Raw genomic sequence first — 27,630 nt, 5'->3', positions numbered from 1 at the left:
TCTCATATGACTTTAATAATTATCTGAATAGGTCGCTATGCTAGTAAATGTTTGCCCATAGTGTGGCTTAACGTAGCCTTTAGGTTGTTTAAACTGAAGAAATTATAGGAAATTATTATTACATAATAATGGGTTGCCCAAAAAGTAATTGCGGATTTTTTAAAAGAAAGTAAATGCATTTTTAATAAAGCTTAGAATGAACTTTAATCAAATATACCTTTTTTACACTTTTTTTCTAAAACAAGCTAAAAGTAACAGCTGATAACTGACAGAAGAAAGAATGCAATTACAGAGTCACAAGCTGTGAAAAAATTTGTCAACGCCGACTATATGAAAAATCCGCAATTACTTTTTGGGCAACCCAATACTTCCTTCTGTCCTTAGTCGGGGTGTGCATACGCCAACTTCCAGTGAAGCTTTGTTTTTACAAGCAGGCCTACACAGTTAGTTAAGTGATTATCTAAACCACATTTCGTACGTAATGCCAATTAGAAAGTATTCATATGTAATGTTAAGTAAACCACCTATATTACTGCCTTTATCCTATGGAAATGGGTTATCTAGGTTAAAGTTTCACGTTTGTTGACTTACCTGCCCATGGTTTAGTTTACATGAATGGTTTTTGGTTTTCTATTTTTATGCCAGTAGTAGAAAGAAGGAAGTTGAGTTAAAACCTTAATGGCCATTTCATGATTTTTCATTTCGAAAGGCAAAATTATTAACCTTTTGTTTAGCTCATATCCACTGATCATATATCCTCCCTAATGCCTTTAATTAATAATTTAGTTCAAATTTGAATCTATTTTAAATGGTTTTTTTTGTTTGTTTCCTTTTAGCCTGACTATGATGACATCGAAGTGGATACACGTATTAAATTGTCACGCGGCAAATCGGATAAAGGCAAAGACAATAAGAAATATGGTAAGTGAGTAGTTTAAGGAAAAACTGCACTGTTTTTTGTTTGAGATTAAGCAATGGCATGGAATGGTCTGGCATGGTGTAATACAACCATAACCCATCCCAGAAAAACATAACGATAATAAAACGACATTGTTCGTTTTGTTGGCTTTTTGTTTGTCTCATTTTGGCCTACTATGGCTTTTGTCGTTTGTTTGAATCAACTGCAGCCACCATATGGAAATACTCTTTGAAGTTATTAAGCAATTCAGTCTAGCAAAGACATTTGTTAGCATGTTTTGCCCATAAACTTTAGCAACCTGGGGTGGTGGCTTTTTGGCATTTTCATTGGCGATTTATTGGGCCACCAGTCGGCCAATATAAAGCACCAGTTCATGTGCGCATGCTCACCGCCATATACATGTATGGATGCATGATTTTAGCAAAATGATAAAACAAAACTATTCCATTTTAGTTTGGTGGACAGACACAAAGAAACATAAAATCATAAGCGTCGAAAAAAAGGAATTTGGTTTGCCAATGAGAATTTTGTTTTAAGCCAAGTATTTTAAGAAAATTTCGGTAAAATTTGATTCTTGCAAAAATAATGCAGAAAATACAAGGTGAGATGAAAAAGATTTAGAATAGGTTAGGTTAGGTTGAAAAGATTGTCCAGATATTTTGGGTTGCCCAAAAAGTAATTGCGGATTTTTTAAAAGAAAGTAAATGCATTTTTAATAAAACTTAGAATGAACTTTAATCAAATATACTTTTTTACACTTTTTTTCTAAAGGAAGCTAAAAGTAACAGCTGATAATTGACAGAAGAAAGAATGCAATTACAGAGTCACAAGCTGTGAAAAAATTTGTCAAATTTGTCAACGTCACTATGGACATACACCTAAGCTAGTAATCGGCTTGTTGTGCGCTCTAAAAACTATGAAATAACCTCTAAAAGGAAAATTTTAAATTAGGAATTCCGGGCTATTTACAAAATCCTTAATTGTTTGCAATACCACTTCCCTATGTTGGTTCATATCTGGTATTGTGTCTCCACCCAAGTGCCGGTGTCTCTTAGACGCGCAAGCCGGGCAATGACAAAGGAAATACTCCAACGTCTCATCATATTTCCCGCATGCCCTACACATGCTATTACTTGCCGCTCGCAGTCCTATGTGTCCCATTATTATACCAATAGCTATACTGACCTCCTTCTTACTTCCTTTCAGTAATAGCCTTATCTTCTCACGATCTGGATCCCCCCATAGGATTTTCGCCGTTCTATTGACCATTTCGCTGTTCCACAATGTTGCATGCAAATAAGTGGCCCACTCTCTTAATTCAAACTGCGTGGACCCGAAAAGCTTCGGGTTAACCAAGTTTATTGGCGGCAGTTCTCTGGTCTTCACCTGCTCAAAGGGATATGTAGGTTGCCCAAAAAGTAATTGCGGATTTTTCATATAGTCGGCGTTGACAAATTTTTTCACAGCTTGTGACTCTGTAATTGCATTCTTTCTTCTGTCAGTTATCAGCTGTTACTTTTAGCTTGCTTTAGAAAAAAAGTGTAAAAAAAGTATATTTGATTAAAGTTCATTCTAAGTTTTATTAAAAATGCATTTACTTTCTTTTAAAAAATCCGCAATTACTTTTTGAGCAACCCATAGTTCAACTATTCCTCGGAAACTGAAAGAAAAGGCTACAGAGCACAATTGTAAACTCTACAATGAGTGACAACATGTTGTCCAAACGGCAAAAATTTGGAAATAAATCTACGACTTTTTATACCCACCATCGAAGGATGGGGGTATAATCAGTTTGCCATTCTGTTTGCAACATATCGAAATATCCATTGCCGACCCTATATTGATCGTCGAAAACATCGAAGATGATCCAGCCATGTCCGTCCGTCTGTGTCCGTTGAAATCACGCTACAATTTTTAAAAATACAGATATTGAGCTGAAAATTTTGCAGAGATTCTTTTTTTGTCCATAGGCAGGTTAAGTTCGAAGATGGGCTATATCGTACTATATTTTGATATAGCCCCCATGTAGACCAGGACAGTGACTTGTATTAGGCTTGCCGACACCTCTTTTATACCCACCATCGAAGGATGGGGGTATATCATTTTGTCATTCCGTTTGCAACACATCAAAATATCGATTTCCGACCCGATCTAGCCATGTCCATCCTTCTGTCCGTCTTTCTGTTGAAATCACGCTAAAGTCTTTAAAAATAGCGATATTGAGCTGAAACTTTGCACAGATTCTTTTTTGTCCAAAGATGGACTATATCGGACTATATCTTGATATAGCCCCCATATGGACCGATCCGCCGATTTAGGTTCTTAGGCCCATAAAAGCCACATTTATTATTCGATTTTGCTGAAATTTGGGGCAGTGAGTTGTGTTAGGCCCTTTGACATCCTTCGTCAATTTGGCCCAGATCGGTCCAGATTTGGATATAGCTGCCATATTGATCGATCATCCGATTTAGGGTCTTAGGCCCATAAACGCATTATTTATCTTCCGATTTTGCTGAAATTTGGCACAGTGAGTAGTGCTAGGCCCTTCGACATCTTTCTTTAATTTGGCTTTGACGGGTTCAGATTTGGATATAGCTGCCATATAGACCGATCTCTCGATTAAGAGTTTGGGTCCATAAGACGCAGTCCGATGTCGCCGACATTTGGGACAGTGAGTTAAGTTAAACCCCTCGAAATACTTCTGCAATAAGGCACAGATCAGTCCAGATTTGGATATAGCCGCCATATAGACCGATCTCTCGATTTAAGGTCTTAGACCCATAAAAGCCGCATTTATTGTCCGATTTCGCCGAAATTTGGAACAGTGAGTTGCGTTAGGCCTTTTGTCATTCTTCTTCAAATTGGGCCAGATCGGTCCAGAATTGAATATAGCTGCCATATAGACTAATGGCTCGACTTAAGGTTTTGGGCTCATAAAAGGCGCATTTATTGTCCGATGTCGCCGAAATTTGGGACAGTGAGTTGTGTTAGACCCTTCGATATTCTTCTTCAATTTGACTCAGATGGGCCCAGATTTGGATATATCTGTCATATAGACCGATCTCTCGATTTAAGTTTTTGGCCCCATAAAAGACGCATTTATTGTCCGATTTCGCCGAAATTTGGAAGAGTGAGTTGCGTTAGGCCTTTTGACATTCTTCTTCAAATTGGGCCAGATCAGTCCACATTTGATTATAGCTGCCATATAGACCAATCTCTCGACTTAAGGTTTTGGGCTCATAAAAGGCGCATTTATTGTCCGATTTCGCCGAAATTTGGAACAGTGAGTTGTGTTAGGCCTTTCTACATTCATCTTCAAATTGGTCCAAATCGGTCCAGAATTGAATATAGCTGCCATATAGACCAATCTCTCGACTTAAGGTTTTGGGCTCTTAAAAGGCGCATTTATTGTCCGATTTCGCTGAAATTTGGGACAGTGGGTTGTGTTAGGCCCCTCGACACCTTCTTCAGTTTGGCCCAGATCGGTTCATATTTGGATATAGCTGCCATATAGACCGATCTCTCGATTTTATGTCTGGGCCCCATAAAAGACGCATTTGTTATTCGATTTCGCTGAAATTTGACACAGTGACTTATGATTAACTTTTCGACATCCGTGTCCCATTTGGTTCAGAGCGGTCTATATTTGTATATAGCTGCCAAAAAGAACAATATTTTGTTCTACAAAATTGATCAGTGAATTGTATTTATGAGGCCATTCAATGCCCGTGCCGAATTTGGTCCAAATTGGACCATATTTTGATATATTGGGTTGCCCAAAAAGTAATTGCGGATTTTTTAAAAGAAAGTAAATGCATTTTTAATAAAACTTAGAATGAACTTCAATCAAATATACTTTTTTTACACTTTTTTTCTAAAGCAAGCTAAAAGTAACAGCTGATAACTGACAGAAGAAAGAATGCCAATACAGAGTCACAAGCTGTGAAAAAATTTGTCAACGCCGACTATATGAAAAATCCGCAATTACTTTTTGGGCAACCCAATAGCTGCTATGGGTGCATAAATTATACATTTTTCGCCGGATTATCACGAAAGGGGGGTTTACATATATACCCGAGGTGGTGGGTATCCAAAGTTCGGCCGGTCCGAACTTAATGCCTTTTTTCTTATAATCTGTTGATTTGAGCGACATAGAATGTTCTAGACATTTGTAGAGGAGAACAAAGACTTTTAGCAAAGAGGGGTTCTCTTCGGGCTGAATAGCACTGGAATTGGAGTGCAAAGAGATGCCGGCCATCCGCGGGTGGTGTAGTTTTCAGAACGATATTTTTCACTTACTAATTGAGGCTATATTGGAACTATAGCCATCAAGTGGACTAACCATCGGTATATCGTTTACTCCTTGGGAGGTGGAGGGACACAAAGGATAATTTAATTCCAAAAGCTGTGAAACCGTTCTACACGAAAGCAAAAGATTTTCGTCCTCTTAGCCTGTGTTGTTCGCGTATATTCCTGTAATTCGCCTGTTTTGACAACAGCACTCCTATAGGAAGGACAAATCCACGAAAATAGTTCTGCATGACCTTATCGGCTCCATAGGAGTCATGATTCCTTTTAAGGAATAAACGATGACACAAAGGCATTGAGGGTACCTCGGGATTGAGGGTACCTTCAAAGTAGCTGGGAATTTTGGAATAATTTTTAATTTTTTTTTTAATAAGATTTATTTATTTTTATTTATTTATTTATTCATTCATTGCAATACTAAGCCAATTAGGCCAAAATACTTGTATTACAAACATAACTTATACCCCTAAGTAGCAATAAGCGTATAAAACTATTCTTAATCTATATCTTTTATCAGATTACAAATCGTATTCCTATGGGCTCCCCAGCCAAAAATTATTAGTAGAATACAAAAAATATACCAAAAAAGTCCTATATTGAAAGCAACAACGTCAAAAGTAGGAAGTATTTAGCATTATATATAAAAATTAACAGTTAACATATCTAGAAGCAGTAGCACAGTCGTACATTTAAAAAGTAAGCGCAATTAAAGTGTGCAGAAATATCTGATACTTCAGAGTTGCAAGTAGTTGACAATTTTTAAACGAAAAGCATTATTTGAGTGGGAGAAAACCCTCAAATCCACTGGTAAAAAGTTCCAAAATCGGGCAATCCGCACAACAAAAGACTTCTCATACAAAGAGCACGATATCCTAGGTATCATAATCTGGGTATTTCGAACCGAATGAGAGAAGGTAAATGAATCACGCAAAGAAAAAGGCACACCACTTCTAATAATCTTGTAAAACAAGAGTACGTTACTACGATCGATGTAACTTTCAAAAGAAACACCCAGAAAATGTTTAACGAATTCTCCTATGTGTGCACGCCTACGAACATTGAAAACAAACCGAACTATAGCATTCATAATACGCTTCAACTTCTGGATATTGCCCATCATAGTACCCGATACAACCTCCAGACCATATCTAATAGAAGGTACAAGTAAAGCATGAGCCAGTCGTCTTTTAACCCAAAGGGGCAAATAAATATTGGTAGAATATATTCTACGCAAGCTATAATATACCTTACTATGAATAAAGTCGACATGAGCTCCAAAATTCAGGTTCCTATCTAGCAACACTCCAAGGCACTTAAGCTCATTGACAAAATTAACTCTATTATCCCCCAAAAACAGGGGTAAATCAAAAGCCCGGTTTCCAAAAATCAAAGCTTTAGACTTAAGGGGGTTGACCCTTAAAGCATTCGTACTTGTCCATTGAATAACTTGACTCAAACAGCGGTTTATTCCAACCTGGAAATCATTAAGAAAATCACGATGACCACTGAAAAGAAGCATAACATCATCCGCATACAAGAAAATAGAACAAATGGAAACATCTAAGCAGTCCGGTAGATCATTTACATAAAAAAGAAAAAGCAAAGGGCCCAAGACTGAGCCTTGGGGAACACCAGAGGTAAGAGGAAGTGTAGAAGATACATTGCCGCTCATGTCCACAAATTGAGACCTTCCATATAAGTAGGAAAGGACAAGCCTGCAAGCAGGTCTAGAAAAATTAAATTTAACACAAAGCTTCTCTAATAAAATTTTAAAACAAATGGAATTAAACGCCTTAGTCAAGTCAAGGGAAACCAACACACTATCTCTGCCCAAATTGCTATTCGCTCTAATAGAATCTGTTAGCTGGAGAAGTAAAGTCGTAGTGCTATGACCTTTACGAAATCCATGCTGATTGTAGAAAATGCGATTAGAAAATTGTGCAAGAATCTGATCCTTCATAATGTGCTCACAAACCTTTGACAAAATGGGTAAAATTGAAATGGGTCTTAGATCATCCGGGCCATTGACAGGAACAGTTTTAGGAATAGGAACTACTCGAGCCGTTTTCCAAGCAGTTGGAAAAACAGAAGATGTTAAAATGGAATTAACTAAATCCAAAATGACCTCAGACACATAAGGAAAAACAACATTCAAAAATAGAACAGATAGCCCATCAACACCAACTGATTTTGACTTTATTTTTGAAATGGCATTGGCAATGTCATTGATGTTGACACAATCGAAAGAAAACCCACTTTCATTGAAGGAAAATGCTTCTAGATCAATAATAGAGCTCGCATCAGAAGACACGCCATCAACAAAAAAGGTATTAACGTCATTAACATCATTATTAAACACAACTGCATCATCACCTATGCAGCCAGATGCGCGAAGAACTTTCCACAAACCATCTGCACGCAGTCCCTTGAACCGTTCTAAATAGTATCTTCGTCTCTCCTTACGTATAAGAGATTTTGTCTTATTTCGATATTTGCAAAAAGTTCTCCATTTTTCAGGAGATCTATTCACTTGATAATCTGCGTAAGCCAAGTCTCTTAATGATTTGGTGAAAACAATATTCCTGGAGTTCATCCACTCATTACCAACAGATATCACATTTTTCCTGACAACAGGAACAAATGAATAGAGATCCTCAAAAAGAGAAGAGATAAGAAAACACTTAGTATCGACATCCAGTGCACTAAAAATATCCGAGAAATCAAAATCTATCAAATAACTAAGCATGCCAGACATATCGATGTTCTTGTAATCATGGTATTCTACAAAAGACTCCGTTCTACTCAAGTGAAAGTCAAAAACCCCAAATAACAGCACATGACGAGAGATTGCAGGGCACTGAACCTGGCCAGATGTGGACTTACTTAAATTAGAACTCAAAAGCATAAAATCAATCAGACTCGTTGTACCGTGCACTACATCGTAATGAGTTGGCTTAGCATTGTGCAAAACAGTCAAGCACAATCTACGACACGTTGAATGGACTAAAGAAGAAGCTGAAATATTAAATAAGTTGCAATTAAAATCTCCGACAACGATAATATTCGAAAATTTAAGAAAAAGGTCACGGTGAATTTCTTCAAACGTGGAAATATCGCCGGGAGGAGGTAAGTATACAACGCCAAATAATATTTTCAACGAACCAGAGTATAACTCAAGAAACAGAGATTCACACTTCCCCAAAATCGAACTACTAAAAACAAGTTTATGACGAAGTGATGAAGAGATGTAAATACCAACACCACCACCTCTGGAACTTTTGCGATCATTTCTATGAAATATGTAGCCTGGAACGCTAACAGAACGTAGAGAAACGGCTGACTTCAGCCAAGTTTCGGACAGTCCAACAAGATCAAGCATAGAATCACACAAAATAGATTTAAGCTCATCAAATTTGGAAGAGCAAACATTAGGTCTCATACTTTGGCAATTCAAATGGGCCACTTTTAATTTATCGTTACAACCACGCAGTATAGATTTAATGTAAGTGTTGTTGCTAACAACAGGACCTAAGTTCAAATTAGAAGACATCGAAAATGTGCAAGAAATTTAACATGGGGAGCCAAAAACCGTCTAATAGTAATAAAGTAATCATAATAAAGATAGTATTTAAATCCATGTAACAATTTAAATTCATAATCATTTCTAAAACAGCTGATCAATATAAAAAATGAGATCAAAAACAGGAAACATATTAAAGTTAATATATACATAATCAATCAAAATATGTCAAAAGTATGCGAAAAAGGGAATTGTACAAGAAAAAAGTAATAGAATTGAATTCATGAGAAATGGTAAACATACTAGTAAAACACTACGATGCCTCCTCAGTAGACGATTCAAGAAGCGCTACACACTCGTCCACACCACGGATAACCTCGCTTCCGTCAGGCAACAGCAGCTTAACCTTCAGCCTGTCACCATATAAAATTCTGTACTTTACCACAAGTCGCTTCCGAAGTAATTGTTTGCAGATCATGTTAAAATTGCTGGCCGCAGGTGAAAAGTGATCGTTAAGGTACACACGGCGTTCTACATCACTTCCATCACCAACAAAAAAATCGCACACTCTCAAAGAACGAGTCTTCCAATACTCGCTCATAATAGAATCCCGGATCATAACACTATTCAATTTCAGCAGTATTAACTTGCGGTTACTTATGTAACAAACATGGTTTATATCGCGCCTGGAGATGTCGATCTTATAAAAAGCACCCAGTGAAATAACAGTGGCCACCAGATTGTTAATGCCCACGGGCATACCACCAATGACAATATCGCCACGATTAAGTCGTCTATGCAGCATATTATTTTCTATTTCCAGCTTTGAAATTTTAAGCGATGTTGAAGTTTCCACAGATACAATTTTCTTGTTACATTCAGCAATGTCTGCTCTGATGCCACCCAAACATGAAGTCATTTCTGATTTAATACCATCTAATGCGTCTTTGATGGCTGTTTGGTCGCTGTTGTTCTTTGCGATGAAATTATCTAGTTTCTTTTCCAAACTGCACATGTCTGTGAGGAAACTACTGGAGCAAATATTTTGTTCACAAGAGTTACATATAAAAGCACTTGCTTTCACGGACTTTAACGCCTGTAAATCCTTCTCTGACAGCTTGACACAATTAGCATGAAACCAACGGGAGCAAAGTCTGCACATGACACTACCAGACTTATTGATAGGCTCCTCACAGCACCCACACTTAGTAGCTTTATTAGCCGGCATAGCTAAGATAAACAAAAAAGTCAAAAGCAACAGCAACAACAGCAGCAGCACACAAAGAGTAATATGAAAATATCCAGTTAGAATACAGCAATACAGCCAACACTGCAACAACAAAGGCTATGCAAATTCACAGCAGCCTAGAGAAAACAATTCTATGTAATTTATAACAATTATCCAAAATATTCGATGAAATTCCAATAGTCCGTAGCTCGTTTGATGAAAAGCGCGAAGAAATACTTTGATTGATAAATTGCGTTAATAAAAAATTCAAAAGGAATGATCAGCTGTCAAACGCACGCTTCTACTCAGGCATAGGGTTGCCAATATTAAGATTGTTTTAATAAGATTTTCATAATAATTTGAAATGCTTCTAAAACCTACGCCTTTGTTTAAAACCCCCCAAAAAAGGGGTTAGGTCATCCACTATACCTCATTCGATTTTTATAATAGGAACAAAAATTAAATTCATGCATATTTTCCTCTTAGAGTTATGGATTTGCCATTTTTGGAACAGCACCATGCAACAAAAGCGGTTTTATGTTTCACATTTAGATTTTTCAGTTTCTAATGTCTGAATGATGTTAGGGGCCAAATAGCAATGCCGCCTTAACTTATGACAGACCGTCAGCCATGGCAAGAGTGAATGACTTGGTTAACTAAAGCTGGGCAGTCATTCATGCAACCATCCATTTCATTCCTTGGGTTCATTGGAGGCCAATTGTGCAAATGTGCATTGCCTTGCAAGATGCTGTGGCAGCGTTGGCAGTGTAATACGAATACTTATGAGCCAAAAAGCTGCGAATGTGGCTAACATTGCTGGCTCATGTGGTAGCCAATGGTTTCAAATGCGCTTTGTCACCGATACCAGGCGACCAAGCGTCAAATCCACAACCCAATGACAATCAAGAGACTTAGTCTACTGGGAGGAGCGGGTGTGTGTGTGTCTGTTTGTGGCGTTTCACTTTTCTGTTTATAAGCCAAAGTGAATGGCATTGTTGCTGCAACTGCAACATGCAATATAATGGCCATAGTCCAATCAATATTTGAATAAAATGTTATTCAATGCAAGCAACAATACGCGCAAAAAATACGCTTTTAATATTCTTTACATATAACAATTTTTTTTTTTTGCTGTGATGAATTGGCTGTGTTTCATGCAGAATGACGACATAGTTTTAGTTTAGATTGAACCTTAGCCACATTTGTGGGTTTTCGCATATTGAATGTCTAACACTTTTGCAATGTTAACAAACAGAGCAAATCAATTAATTCGAAGCCCAAAAGAAACAAAGTTGACAATTTTTTTTCCAAGTAGCCTTATAAGTTTTTGAATAAAAATTATAGAATAAATCAAGTAAAAGCGTGCTATGTTCGGCCGGGTCGAATCTTGCTTGCTATGTTCGGCCGGGCCGAATCTTATATACCCTCCACCATGGATGGCATTTGTCAAGTTCTTTGAATTACTTTTTCAAATATATTGGCTTGCCCAAAAAGTTATTGCGGATTTTTTAAAAGAAAGTAAATGAAAAATCCGCAATTACTTTTTGGGCAATCCAATATATCAGCTATATGAAGTCACTGGTTTGGATTCGTCGGAGATTAGTAGGAATATTGTGTCTGAGCCGAAAATCCTTTGGGCGATAAGAAGTTTCGACTCCTTTAAGTCGCCATGCCCTAATGATGTATGTATCACCAGTTGAATTGCAAGTTATGTCTGAGAGACTGGTTCCCTGGCTTAGGGAGATATACTGAGCTTGTATCAGAATGTCACAGGTATATACTGTGGGATGGAGTGACACGAAGGTCCTTTGCATTCCGAAAGCAGGAAAACCCTACCACAAAAAGATTTTCGTCCTATTAGTCTGTCATTCTTTATGTTGAAGACTCTTGAGGGGCTCATAGAAACATATCTTAGGGCAAAGATCCCTGGAGATGGCCTGTCGTGGGGCAGCATGCATATAGTAAAGACAAATCCACTGAAACAGCCCTTCACGACCTAGACGGCTACATAGAGGGTTCTCTCGCTGTCAAGGAATATACAATGATAGCATTTCTTGACATTGAAGGTGCTTTCATTAACGTAAAACCGGCGTCAATCATGAAATAGTTGGAGTTCCTAGGCATCAGCTCTACCGTAAGAAAGTTTATTATAAACTTACTTACTAAACGATGCTCTACGGCAGGCTTGGGATCTGTAGATCTAAAAAGATGGATCAACAGAGGAACACCTCAAGGAGATGTACTGTCTCATCTACTTTGGACCATAGCCATTAACAATATATTATTGTCTCTGGAAGAAAAAAGTATAAAAGTGGGCGCGTATGCTGATGAAGTGGATATATATTGCCCAAAAAGTAATTGCGGATTTTTCATATAGTCGGTGTTGACAAATTTTTTCACAGCTTGTGACTCTGTAATTGCATTTTTTTTTCTGTCAGTTATCAGCTGTTACTTTTAGCTTGCTTTAAAAAAAAGTGTAAAAAAAGTATATTTGATTAAAGTTCATTCTAAGTTTTATTAAAAATGCATCTACTTTCTTTTAAAAAATCCGCAATTACTTTTTGGGCAACCATATTATTGTCTCTGGAAAAAAAAGGTCTGAAAGTGGTCTCGCTTGCTGATGACGTGGCAATTGCGGTTAGGGGAAAGTTTCCCAGCACTCTAAGAGATATACACCAGGAAGCTCTACGTGCAACAGCAAAGTGGGCTATCGAAAGTGGTCTAGGTAAAAATCCGTACAAGACAGGAGCAGTTCTTCTCAGCAGGATATCTAAGTTGCCTACAGTGGCTCCTGTCTCCTTGGGAGAAGAGAATGCTCCATTTATAGAAAGCGCAAAATACCTGGGTCTTTTGCTGAACAGCAACTTGAACTTCAAATCCAACATTTTGGAAAGGGCTAGAAAGGCAACACTTGTTCTATACATTTGCAAGAGAGCCATTAGTAAAAGATGGGGACTTTGACCGTGTGTCATGCATTGGATATATACTGCAATTGTTAGACCTATAATGCTATATGGTGTTGTGGTCTGGTGGACGGCGCTTAAAAAGTCCACCTAATGTTAATAGTCAACCGGATCCAAAGGATGGCTTGTTTTTTGCATCACAGCCGCACTGAGGACGACACCATCTGATGCACTGAATTTAATGCTACATCTAATTCCTCTGGACATTGTGGCTAGAGAAATTGCTGCGACAACTGCCGTGAGGTAAAGGGAGCTTTCTCTTTGGTCATTTGGCAGCTAAGGACACTGTGTTATCCTTGATACAATATCCAATGTTCCAGGCAGTGTGGATTACACCTTACCTGAGTCGCTTTTTGATCACAAGTACTGTACCACTATTCCTTATAGAACCGATTGGAACTACGATAACCCTGGTAACAGAAGTTACATAGACTTCTATATGGATGGTTCGAAACTAAACGACCTGGTGGGCTTTGGGTTGTACTCTAAAGTTCTAGAACTGGTCACAGAGATATCCCAAGGAAGTGTAAAGCAGTTGAGCTTGCGGGACCAGGAACTACCCCACATATTCCAGGGATACTGGAATATCTGGGTATGCCTCTGACGACATGTAAGCTAAGTTTTTAGGACCAGGTCCCAAGGACAACGAATGATAGATGGCCACAAAGAGGGGGCTATGAACATTCCACAACTATGTGGACTAATCTAGACTTGGAAGAGGTCTACTGCTTGGCTAGAACAAACGTCTCAGTCATTGTGTCCGTCATGACAGATCACTGTCTAATCGAAAAACTGGTAGACTGGCAGACTGAAGGACTGTGAGGACATCGAAGAACAAGAGACTATAGAACACCTTCTGTGTGTGTGTCACGCACTAGTAGTCAGAAGGAGTTCCACTTTAGGTTCTCATTTCTATGAGAACCTGTCCAATTTAGCGGATGTGAACATTGGGCTTTTTAAACCGATCTGTATGGTTCAACGGTAGGAACTAGAAGGCATCTTCCTTCTTCTGTTCCTGTGGTATCACAATAGATGAAAACGTCTAAGTGAGTCTGATGGCAGACTGCCACTTAAACCTATTCCAACCTTACCTATGTGAAGTTATTGACCGATATGGACCGTGCTTGTCATGCCATAAGAGTCATAGAAAAATATCACCTCGAAAATTTCAGCCAAATTGAGTAATAATTGCGCTCTCAAGAGGCTCAGAAAGTCAAATTGGGAGATCGGCTTATATGACAGCTATATCAGGTCATGAACCAATTTAGACCATACTAGTTTAGTTTGAAGTATGACCTATGCAAAATATCAACCAAATTGGATAAGAATTTCGGCATCTAAAACTTAAGAAGTCAAATCTAGAGATGGGTTTATATGGCAGCTATATCAGGATATAGGCTGATTTAGACCATACCTAACACAGTTGTTGGAAGTCATACCAAAACACTTCACGCAAAATTGCAGCCAAATCGGATAAGAAGTCTAATCGGGAGATCGGTTTATATGGCAGCTATATCAGGTTTTAGACAGATTTAAATCATACTTTGCACAGTTGTTGAAAGTCATACCAAAATGATATGACACAATTCCTAACCAAACCCTTATAGAGATTTAATAGATTTTTTATTTTTAATTTTTTTTTTTAATATTGCAACACAATTTTTTATGAAAATTTTTTTTTATCATGTAAATTATTTCTCTCACAACCTATTTCGTAAAAAATTTGATTTGTTTAAAGAAATAGTTTTTTTATAAGCATTTTCAATAAATTTAACAAAACATCTGATTCCGTTTTTCCGTTTGCTTTTTTCTCACCCCCTCATCTAGATGATCCCTACTATTGCGGCTTGCGTGCTCGAGTTCCCAATTTTGTGAAAACCTCATCGAAATCGTCCAAAGACCATCATGCGGTTCACAGCAATGGCGTAGCGGCTCAAAATGGCATGAACACATTGACAAACCAAAAGAAGACTTCCATTATGATGCCCATGCATCCGGCGATGCATGCTCCCGCACCGCCCCATATGCATCCACATCATATACAGCAACAGCAAATGATGGCCGTTGCTGCAGCACATGCTGTAGCCCATCAACAACAACAACAACAACAACAGCACCAACATCCTATGCATCATCATTCACATGCGCATGCGCAACAAATGTGGCAAACACGCAGTTTTGAGAGTGGCATAGGTATTTATAATCATAATACGGCAGCAATGACAACGACTACTTCGGCGGCTGCAGGGGTGGGGGCGGCCACGCCTGCCCCAATGGGGGTGGCAGCTGCCTCTGCCGCTGCTGCTGCCGCTGCAGCCTTAACGGCGACCGCGACGACCTTTTTAAGTAGTACAGAGACGCAACAGCAACTACATGCTCCCCAGCCACAAACATCAGCTCAAAAAACGACTGGGGCTGGGGGAAATGCTGCCACCACGACCACGACCATTGCGGAAATGTATTACCCCAATGCAGCGGCGGCAGCGGCAACAGCAGCCACGACTAGTACCCTATATAATTATCTTGCACCAACGCCCTCTTTCAGTAATGAACACCACAACCATAACCACCAACACCATCACAACCAACACCACCATCTTCATCATCACTCAACTGAGCTTCATGGCCATATGTCCATAAACAATTCAACGGCTAATGGTTCGGGTACTGCTTCTTCTACTGCTACCTCTTCTTCTGCTATTCCTTCCCCCTCTGTTACTTCTGCTATGGCTTCTTCAGCCACTGCTTCCACTCCCATGTCTCATAATGCCTCCTATGTCGCTCAAATGTTGCCCCATGGACTGAGCCCCTATGTTTCGGTATCACCTGCCTCGCCAGGTGGTCTGCTACTGACCTCGGCCAATGGAGCTTTGCTCTCTGCCGACCCAATTGAGAATATTTACGGACAGACAAGAAATCTTAATTTCCCAAAACAGGTACATCAGCAGCAGCAGCACTATAGCAACAAAACGACAGCTGCTGGAAATGGAAATGGCCATGCCTATCATCAGCATACCGCCTACAATCATAATCATCGTCAAAGATCTTTTCAGCATCAGCTCCAATATCCTTCCCAGGGTCATCATCATCATCGCGCCCAATACCATCACCATCGTCCCTCATCGCAGACGCGTGGATCACGCATGTGTTCGCGTCATGTACAGGTCTCCACTCCGGCCCGTTCCACCCCAGGAGAATTCTATTACAAGGCCCACGAGCTGTATTTTGATGGAGATGAGGATTACGATATGGAACGCCGACGCCGCCATCAATCCAGACCCACGCGCCGCTCCTCCACGCAGCTGGATAACAACTGCAACTGTGTCAGCTGCTATGCGCTGGCGCCTCTTTTTGGGGCTCCCACACCCAAGAGGCCGGTGCGTAGTCTAAGCCAACAGCAGCTAAGGCAGCATCATCTGCTGAGTGGAGCGGCAAAGGGACGCTCCTCACAACTTTCACAGACGCGGGGCTTGGTGAAGTGGTGCAGCGACAGTGATGTCTCCCTTATGGGTGGTCGCGAGGACACCCTGGCCTCGGATGAGACCGACGAGTATCGCGACAATGGCTATCTGAAACCAAAACCCCCAGAGAATTACGAATACAGCCGTGCCTTTGATTTGGACAATGACTTTGACATGGAAGACTTGAATCACTCACAAATGGACTATAAGAAGCAGCTGGAGACACCCAAGAAAGTACAGAAATTCAATGAATTTGCGGCCAGACACAATTATCGTCATCAGTCGCCGAACAAGGACTCATATCCCCTAACAGATGGCTACGTGGATAAGGCTCGTTTGCGCCAAATACGTTCACCCACTCCACAAAGAAAAAAGTCCATAGTGATTAATGAAGTGAAGACTGGACAGCAATCCTCAAACCTTCTGCACATGCGCAGTAAATCACAATCCATTGAATCTTTTTTTGAAGAACCCAATGAAGAGGGTTCGCTGTACATGTATGGCGGACGGAAGCGTATTGCCAAGGCTCCCTCAACCACTAACATCTATGATAGGGTGAAATCGAATCATGATGACAAAGAGGCGCTTAAAAATGCCAAAAAATATAACTCCCAATTAAATTTGAGCAGCATTGATAGTGGCCATGATACCATTAAACCTTTAGTGCCTCCTCCCATGTGGAGAGGTGCCAAGCGTATGAATTTGAAAGGTCTACTCAGCTCAAAGGGCCCCAATGCCACTGCCAAACAATTCGATATGAACAACAATGTGGTCACCAAATCTGAGACAATTTTGAGCAACTTTAAGAATAAAAATCAAGATTTTGCCAAGAATAATAACAAAACGCCGCTTTCCAAGGATAACAAGACCCTAAAGGATCTCAAGGCAAACTATGAGGAAAACGGCCAAAAATCCAAAGAAAATCATCATCAACAGCGTTCGGCAGATAGAAAGCCACACTCACAGTCACAGCCATCTTTGGCCGCTCCCCATGCAGGTAGGGCCAGCCGCTCCTCTAGTCGAGTGGATGTCAGCGATATGGAGTCCATCTATGGCTATTTGAAGCCACGCAAGCAAAGGAGTCTGAGCATGAAAAAAGTTCAAATACAAGATTACTAGGAAACTGCGATGACAGCGACGAAGACAACGAACCCTTTTAGAAACCACCACTTTCTAGGTTTGATTTCAATACCCGATTTTGTTTTCTTTTGTTTATGGCAGTTTTTGTGGTGTTATATTGTTGATTTTTTTTTTATTTCCTTTTAAGGGCCTTAGGACGACCAAAACCTTGCTGTAAATATGTGATATATATGATGCTTCTTTTCGATTTATTTATTTCCAAACCATACCTTACTTTCGTTTACCTTTTCCTACTTGCCTATCCATGAACCATACCCCGAGACCCTTAGACCCTCATAATTCAAATATTTGGAATAGTCCCTGTGTTTGGTTTGTTTTTTTAGTGGTGCGGTTTCGACTAATGTTTGACTTTACCCTCTGAACTTCCCCTGTATTAAGTTACCCCTCCTTGTTTGTATTGGTTATATAAATGAAAATAATGACAAAGTTTCGACTGTAAATTTTTTTTCAGACGCACTGAAGTGGTTTTGTAGATAAATATGTAAATATTTTTTTTTAATATTTTGAGCTTTGTGTAAATTTTATTTAATTGGCTGTAAATAGATTTATTTTATTAATAGGCTTAATTGAAATTTATAGTGATTTTTTAAAAATGTAGCAAAACTCGCTTTTCTTGCCATTCGCCATGGGATCGTGTACTTGACGTACAAAATTACCAACACTCATACGCTCCGATGTACCTTTTACCATGTTTTTCTGCTAATCTGAGGTATTCAAACAACTGACACATTTGAAAATACAATTATCGGGTCGTGTTCCTCCAGTGGACAAACCAGTTCTGGGAACCACCATGGCAGGCGTTGCACAGTGGGATAGAATCGAAAAAAAATTGTAAAAAACAAGATCCCAGATCGGTTTATATGGCAGCTATATCAGGTTCTATACCGATTTACGCCATACTTAGCACAGTTATTGGAAGTCAAAACAAAACACCTCATGCAAAATTTCAGCCAAATCGGATGAAAATTGCCCCCTCTAGAGGCTCAAGAAGTCAAGACCCAAGATCGGTTTATATGACAGCTATATCAAAACATAGACCGATTTAAACCATACTTAGCGTAGTTGTTTGAAGTGCTATCAAAACACTACGTGCAAAATTTCAATAAAATCGGATAAGAATTGCGCCCTCTAGAGGCTCAAGAAGTCAAGGGCCAAGATCGGTTTATATTGCAGCTATATCAAAACATGGACCGATTTACACCATACTTAGCGTAGTTGTTGGAAGTGCTATCAAAACACTATGTGCAAAAATTTAATAAAATCGGATAAGAATTGCGCCCTCTAGAGGCTCGAGAAGTCAAGACCCAAGATCGGTTTATATGGCAGCTGTATCAAAACATAGACCGATTTAAACCATACTTAGCGTAGTTGTTGGAAGTGCTATCAAAACACTACGTGCAAAATTTCAATAAAATCGGGCGATAATTGCGCCCTCTAGAGGCTCAAGAAGTCCAAACCCAAGATCGGTTTATATGGCAGCTATATCAAAACATGGATCAATTTAAACCATACTTAGTGTAATTGTTGCTTCGTTTCAGCAATAGCCTCGTCTTCTCACAATCCGGATCTCCCCAAAGAGTTATTGTCATCTTATCGACCATTACGCTATCCTTAGTGGCATACAAATTCACGTCGAAGTTTAGTGGGTTATCCCACGCCCACAAAAACGCCCAAAACGGGCACATTAGCTAATCACGGATATATGGGACTCGGTTTGTTTATTCCGTATAAACTGAAAAACGGCAGAACCGATTTTCTCGAAATTTTCCCATATTGTGTAGGATGGTCTGGGAGGAAACATAGGCTATATAATTTTTCGGTATCGGAAGGGGGACGGACCCTCCCCCTTATGCCAAAAACACAACCCAAAATCAAAAGTTGACCAATCGGGACAATATAGGTATCAAATGAAAGGTATTGGAGAGTAGAATACGAATATGGTATTTTAAATTTTGAGTCTAAGTATCCATCGGGCCGCCCAAACCCCAAAACTGCCCCAAACAGACATATTGGAAGTTCATTTCAATATGAGGCTCAAATGAAAGGTATTCGGGAGTAGATTTTGAATGTGGCATTCAAAATCAATACGAAGTATAGGGGGTCATGCCACCCCTCAAAAACGCCATTAGACCCATTATGACTACATGATACTTGGCTGAACCGATTTTCTTAAAATTTTCAAAGATTGTGTACGTTTGTCTGGAAGGCACTATAGGCTATAAAATTTTTAGATATCGGATGGAGGCGGACCCCCCGCCCCCCTTTTTCGGAAAAGCGCCATCCATATCCGAAAGTGGTCCGATGGGCACAATAAGGGTATCAAACGAAAGGTATTGGAGACCCAAACACGAATATGGTATGGTATGCGTTCAAGTCCAGGTGGCGCTTTTCCTCCTAAAGATACGTCATATAGGTTATTTGACCCATTATGACAATATGGGACTCAAATGAAAGGTATTTGAGAGTAGAAAACGAATTTGATATCCAATTTTGGAGCCTAGTGCTTTTGAGGTTGGAAAAAAAGAACGAATTTGATATCTATTTTCAGTACAAGGTGCCGGTGGCCGCCCCAGCCCCAAAGCACCCCCCAAACGGTTCATATTTTTACCGTCCATGCCAATTTGGGGCTCAAATTAAAGATATTTGGAAGTGCAGCACAAATTTGATATCCATATTTGAGTCGAAATGTCGGAAGTGCCATCCCTCCCCTAATGAGAACATTGCAAATGCAAATTTTACCCATGTGACATTCGACCAAGGAACAGGGGCAAACTTCTCACATATCAATGAGTGCAGTCCGATTCAAGTTTAAGCTCAATGATAAGGGGCCTCCTTTTTATAGCCGAGTCCTAGCGGCGTGCCCCAGTGCGACACCTCTTTGGAGAGAAGTTTTACATGGCATAGTACCTCACAAATGTTGCCAGCTTTAGAAGGGGAAAACCACCGCTGAAAATTGTTTCTGATGGTCTCGCCAGGATTCGAACCCAGGCGTTCAGCGTCATAGGCTTACATGCTTACCTCTGCGCTACGGTGGCCTCCATGAGAACATTACCACCAGGAACCGAGAAGGGGCAAATTCTCACACATCAATGAGTGATTTTCGATTCAAAATTAAACTCAATGATAAGGGACCTTGTTTTATAGCCGAGTCCGAACGGCGTCTCGCAGTGCGACACCTCTTTGGGGAATTTTTTTTTTAAATTACCATGCATGGCATTGTACCTCGCAAATGTCGCCAAACATTAAGAGGGGATAAACACCGCTTTGTTCGATGTTCTCGCCAAGATTCGAACGTGTTCAGCTTCATAGGCTACAATGGCTCGAAATCGATATCCGCATGCAGGGCGAAGTGTCCCCAACCTTAAAAAGATATTAGAGAGTTAAAAAAGGAAGGAAGGAAGGCAGCGGAGCGGGCCCGGTTTTCCCGATTTGCCTTCTTGAGCCCCTGGGATCCGCAATTGTTATCCGATTTTTCTGATATTTTGCATGGTGCTTTTTGTTATGACTTTCATCAACTGTGCCAAGTATAGTTCAAATCGGTCTATAATCTGATATAGCTCCCATATAAACCGACCTTAATTTGTGCCTGATTTTCCGAAATTTGTTGCATTAAATTTGCATATGTCTTCAACTGACTTTATTTTGTGGAAAATTTTGGCAGAATCCATGGTGGATTCGGCCCGGCCGACCTTAGCATATTTTTACTTGTTCTTTTTGAGTTTGAGAACTTTAGCATCTTCCACAACCTCTTCAGTGCGTCTTTGTAATATAAATACCCACATATTGGGTTGCCCAAAAAGTAATTGCGGATTTTTTCAAAGAAAGTAAATGCATTTTTAATAGAATTTAGAATGAACTTTGAACTAATATACTTTTTACACTTTTTTTCTAAAGCAAGCTAAAAGTAACAGCTGATAACTGACAGAAGAAAGAATGCAATTACAGAGGCACATGCCGTTGAAAAAATTTGTCAACGCCGACTATATGAAAAATCCGCAATTACTTTTTGGGCAACCCAATATATTAGAATTTGGCTTGTAAGAGACATATGTCATATATTTTTGTAAAATATTCTGGACATTTTTGGACGTTTTAATATTTATACAGAAAACTCTCAAATCACCAATAAAAATTAATTTTTCAAAATTATTTGTTAACTAAAATTGTATCTTCCCTATATAGATTCTGATCATGTTGACTCTCCCTACAATCACATATATGGACGTTTGCCCTTGCCTACACGGGGTTATATACCAACACCACGCAGTTTGTATATCGGTGAATGGGATTGACAACAAGCGGTGTAAGAAATCTGAAATTATTATCATCCTCAATATCCTTAACAAACGCAACCAACGCAACAGCAACCAGACAGGACAAGCAAGGATATAAGGCAAGGTTGAGTGCCCCAAGTTAAGTTAAGTTTTATTTCTTTTTTTTTCGAGAGTGTAGCTTTTAAGTTTTATTTTTATTTTTTCTTAATTTCTTTATAAACCTAAATGATTTAGTTTAGTTTAATTTTATTTTTAATTTTGAAATTTTGAAATGGATTTTGAATGATTTTTAAAATTCCTTCTTTGCCCTAAGGAATAGAGATTATGTTTGGTTTTTTTTTTTTTTTTCTTATATTTCAAGAAATATTTGAAATGAAAAACCAAACCACTTATTGAAGGAAGGATTAAAATAATAAAACAAAAAAAAACCTTATTTTTAATAAAATCTAAGTTGTGGGATTCTAAAGGACCCTCTATCCTTTTCATTTTGTTTTGTCGTTTCTTTAATGTAACACGCCATTATTATTATTTTGTCTTATCATAAAAACAAAAACAAGAATAAAATGCAATCATTCATTAACTCAATGTATAAAATATCATTAAATCAACTGAAACTATAATATGAATCTAATATAATATGACTTTATTTTGTATTTGCATTTAGTTATTAAGAGCTGAACGAAAACAAGAACAAAATGTTTCAAACTCTTGAGGAGCAACAACATTTTGTGTTTTTTTTATGTTATTAAGAGAGTCAATCTATTCAAATATAAATTCAAAAATTTCCTATTCCCATTATTCTTAAAAAAAAAAAAAAATTCATTCATTTCTTCACTGCTTTGTGTCTTTCGTGTCCTCTGGACATAAATTTGTTGAAATTTTCAAAGCAGTAATTTTGAATATTTTATTTTGGGATTTAAGGTATTTTGAATTTTTAAACTAAAAACACTATGCAACATGAATTGAGAAGAAAGATTTAGATTAGATTTTTAGATTTTTTTTTTTATCTCATGGACCCCAATTTTTTTTCCTTTTGAATGGAATAAAAATGAAAAAGAAAACAATATCCCCCAACACGCTGTCCAAAGTTGGCTGTAGTGCTTCCTAAGGATTTCAATTGAGTAATTTAGGTCCTACCATGGCATTGGTAAACTAAGTACACATTTATATGGAATATATAGTAATGCTTATATATGGGTTGCCCAAAAAGTAATTGCGGATTTTTTAAAAGAAAGTAAATACGTTTTTAATAAAACTTAGTATGAACTTTAATCAAATATACTTTTTTTACACTTTTTTTCTAAAGCAAGCTTAAAGTAACAGCTGATAACTGACAGAAAAAAAATGCAATTACTGAGTCACAAGCTGTGAAAAATTTTGTCAACGCCGACTATATGAAAAATCCGCAATTACTTTTTGGGCAACCCATAATTAGGGTTTTTATTGGGTAAATACCCAATAAATACCTTTTTTGGGTATTTATACATTTTCCCATATTTTGGTAATTGAAGTCATTTTCCAAACAATTTTTGATGATTTCGTATTCTTGGTATATAACCCTGACTTCCTGATCTTATAAAATCGGAATGTAGTTAAATACTAGCCGGACAGGGTCCGTTACGCTGCGCCTTCTTTCACTCGCTCATTTTATCTAAGTCCAAAGCCCAAAACTGTCACGGTCAGGAAAAAGTCCTGTTTGGGGGTGCTAGTACGGCGTCTTATATATTTCGCCCCAATGTGGATATCCACATTGGTGCTCTACTCCCAAATTTCTTTCATTGGAGCCTTGCTAAATGCAAATTTTGCCAATGAGCATTCCACTAAGGAGCGGGGGCAAACTAATCAATGAGTGCACTCCGATTCAAGTGTTAAGCCCATTGATAAGGAGCCTCCTTTTTATAGCCGAGTCCGAACGGCGTGCCGCAGTGCGACACCTCTTTGGAGAGAAGTTTTACATGGCATAGTACCTCACAAATGTTGCCAGCCTTAGGAGGGGAAAACCACCGCTGAAAATTTTTTCTAATGGACTCGCCAGGATTTGAACCCAGGTGTTCAGCGTCATAGGCGGACATGCTTACCTCTGCGTTACAGTGGGCTCCGATGGACAGGCATCACAATTTGGCAGCCGGTTGTACGTACCGGATTGACCCGATGGAGTTTTTCATCGGCAAGGGCTGCCGCCTCAGAGTATAACACACTGCTACAACAACAACAGTGGGTGAAGTTACGAATGTCATCCGTTGGGACCCACAGGAATCTCTACACAGATGAAACTGGATTTACCTGTAGTTGAGTACCTTACTACTGTCCTCAAATTGTCTTTGAATGCTCTTGTAGTTCCCGATGTCTAGAAAATGGGCAGAGTGATCCCGCTACTGAAGCCTGGAAAAGACCCGAGTTTGGGGGAGTCACACACCCCATCTCTCTTATCTCAACAGTAGCCAAGACGCTTCAGGCATTACTTCACCCGAGAATTTCCTAGGAAAATTTCCATTCGCCGAGCATCAGCATGGATTTTGTTGGCTGCATAGCACAATAACTGCTTTGCATGCCATCACCTTTGCCGTGGCTTCAATAAGCCCAGGCCATGTGATGGGGCGGTTCTCGTAGCACTGGACATATCAAAGACATTCAGCACGCTCAGCCATGCCAAACTATTTGAGGACATCGCCAACACGACCCTCCAGCCAGGCCTGAGGGACGTGTGCGGACAATTGTACGATCATGGCATTGTACCCCCGACCCATTGAAGACATCTGCGATAGGTTGAACGTCTACTTCCCTCATATTTCGCTGCAAGAGATCTGAAGATATCTGCAACCAAATCTTCAGTCACATTGTTCAATATCAATAAGCGTGAGATACGTAGGGGGATGAAAGTAATGGTAGGCGGAGTGACAATACCGACCATCAATACAGCAATTTGCTATAAAGTCAAAAGTAGAAATAATTTCCTCAAGTCACTTCCCGGCTGCACTTGGGATGCAGACAAAGAAACCTTGTTGACCACGTACAAAGCAAATTGCCGGTCTATGGTAAGTTATGTAGCGCCAGTGTGGTCTCGTCAGCTCTGCGACACGCAGTGGAATAATATTCCGATATGTCAGAATGCCGCCATCTCCTCAGTTCTCATGTGGACCGCCTCTACAGGAGACAAAAATCCTACCAGTGCACGCTGTCTAAGCAATACTTTTAGGGCTGTTATCGCAGAGACCATCCAAACCATCATCTTGTGGATAGATATCCACCGCTCAGAAGCCTTAAGATAGATCTACATGATCTAGAGCGTGAGGTTCAGCGCTGCACGAGAGAACCTCTAGATCAAGCGGCATATCAAGCGGCTCTGAACAACATTCATGCAGACACGGTAGTAGACGCGGTAATTGGCTACCGGGTGAATGTAGTCCTTGGAGGGGATTGCACTCTGACACATCCTTTCATTTGAGCACAATATGTGTTCGCGGTAGTCCTATAAGACTGTATGGTGTTGTTTTTATTGGGAGGAGAGGGTCGCTTCCCCGGACGCAAAGGCCCAAAAAGACAATTTATGTGAGTCCTTTATTGTCGCGATATACATGTCCTGCCGAACGGCAGGACGTGACCCAGATTCTTGAATCCTTATATTAACACATTAAATTTGAACTCTACTGACATAGACCTTTCTTTTAATTCACATATTATCCCGCTCGAACTACACGCCCTTTTGAAAGGTATTTAGCGGTCCGGCCATTTCCATACTCCCAAATATGTATACCAGATTCGTAGTCAACTCCCAAAGGCCTTTCATTTGATACCCATTTTGTGACGTTAGACATTCATGCCCGTTTAAGGAAGGGGTTTTGGGATTGGGGAGGCCCCGTGGACGCCTTGGACCAAATTATTAAAACAGATGTGTACTAAACTTGCAAACACCTGATATCGACATTGCCCCAATTGGTTGTTGTTGTAGTAGCAGTGTGTGGTGCACTGAGTCGGCAGCCCTGGTCGATGAAGGAATTCATCGCGTCAATCCGGTACATACAACCGGCTGCCATGGGATTGCCTCAATTGGTAAATAAGCCTTGCTGCAGGGGTTTTGGGGGTTGGGGAGGCGCCTCAGATATCATGGAATACATTTTTATAACAGATTCTTACTCTACTTTTAAATTCCTTTAATTTGATATCCATATTGTCCCAACTGGTAAATACGCCTTGCGGTGGGTTTTGCGAGGGGTGGGGAGGCCCCTCCGACACTAATGAATGAATTTGTATGTCTGATTTGTACTCTACTTTTAAATACCCCCCCAACACTCTGGACGATGTTTGTATACCAAGTTCGTACTCTACACTTAACTACCTTTCATTTGATACCCATATTGTCCCAATCGCTAAACATGTCCGTCCGGGTGGGTTTTGGGATGGGGCGTCCCCCCAGGTTATTAGATCCAAAAATTTTATACCAATTTCGTGTTTTTGGGGTACTATAAGGTGGCATATAAAATTTTGCTTAAATCGGTGCACGCATCTCCGAGATCTGGCGTTTTTGAAAATTGGGCTATGGGGGAGGGTCCCCATCCCCCTTCGGATATCAAAAAATATAGTACCCTATTTTCACTAAAATTTTACCATCTGTGAACATTTCATTAGAATCGGTTCAGACGTTTTTAAATCTATACAGAACAGACAAACAATCTGACAAACAAAGAGCGAAGCCATTGGTGGTGGGAGCAGGGATGGAAAATACAAATTATAAAGTGGTACTAAAAAGGTACTTTTTGGACCGAGAGAGTACTTTTTGCATAAAGGTTTCCAGAATTTTGGAGTGTAGGTATACAAAATATATCTCTGGAGAACTTCTGCTCTACCAGATTACAGATAGCACAGTGTGTGATGGAAATTTAAGTAGAGAAAATCCCAAAAAGGGTTTTAGCTCTCAGACCAAACTTTTTTAGTTTCATTTATATACAAATCTAAACAAAGACGAAGGCGGCCACCGTTCCGCGGAGTTAACCATATTTGTGAGATATCTAACCAAGTATCTCTACGCAGTGGTGCCACTATGGGACTCGCCTTTCGACCTGGGCACAACGTTGAGCTAAAACTTTAATCGGATTGTACTCTGTAAATGGAAGCCGGAAAATGAAGGTTTTGCGATATATCCGAGATATACGTATATCGGAGATGGTTGGACGAATTTGTGATTGCACAATGATAGTAACCCAAAAACACAATTCGGATATTAAAATGTCCAGTCAGGTAACAAGGGGAACGCCCCACGCCAAAACTCCCCAAACGGCCATATAGAACGATTGGTACAATATGGGACTTAAGTGAAAGATACCTGGGATTCGAGCACGAATTTTATATAGAATTCGGAAGCCAAGTATCAGGGGTCCGTGTCTCTGCCAAAGCTTTTTAGAGGTTCAGTAAGTCAAATAAGGTATGGACAAGTCGCCTTATTTGACTTATTGAACCTCTAAAAAGCTTTGGCAGAGACACGGACCCCTGATACTTGGCTTCCGAATTCTATATAAGATTCGTGCTCGAATCCCAGGTATCTTTCACTTAAGTCCCATATTGTACCAATCGTTCTATATGGCATCTGTTTCTAAATACTGTCCGTTTTGACCTCATTCCTATAATATACAAATAATTCTATGGCCTTCCTTAAGATGACTACATAAACTGAGGAATGCAATTTGGGTTTTTAATATTTTTTTTTTTAATTTTTCTAAATGGCAAATCCCGTAGGATCACTAAAAATTTATTTTTCAGCAACTCAAAAAAATAATTCTTGTTGCATAGTGTTTCTTAATCAAAATTTATTAATGTTAAGTC

General features: G+C 39.4%; 1 protein-coding gene across 1 annotated transcript in view; it reads left to right on the top strand.

Moving 5' to 3' along the window:
- The window catches only part of LOC106094286 (uncharacterized), a 244,660-nt gene extending 221,290 nt beyond the window's left edge, over positions 1–23,370 (top strand). Inside the window, exons 8-10 of the mRNA XM_059368839.1 lie at positions 837–921; positions 14,766–15,131; positions 21,722–23,370. Of these exons, the coding sequence (XP_059224822.1) occupies positions 837–921; positions 14,766–15,131; positions 21,722–21,831 (561 nt within the window). The 3' untranslated portion in view covers positions 21,832–23,370. The remainder of the gene's footprint in view (positions 1–836; positions 922–14,765; positions 15,132–21,721) is intronic.
- The last annotated feature ends 4,260 nt before the right edge of the window (positions 23,371–27,630 follow it).

The sequence above is a fragment of the Stomoxys calcitrans genome, chromosome 5 (assembly GCF_963082655.1).
Source record: "Stomoxys calcitrans chromosome 5, idStoCalc2.1, whole genome shotgun sequence".
NCBI lineage: Eukaryota > Metazoa > Arthropoda > Insecta > Diptera > Muscidae > Stomoxys > Stomoxys calcitrans.
This window is presented reverse-complemented; position numbering and strand designations above follow the sequence as displayed.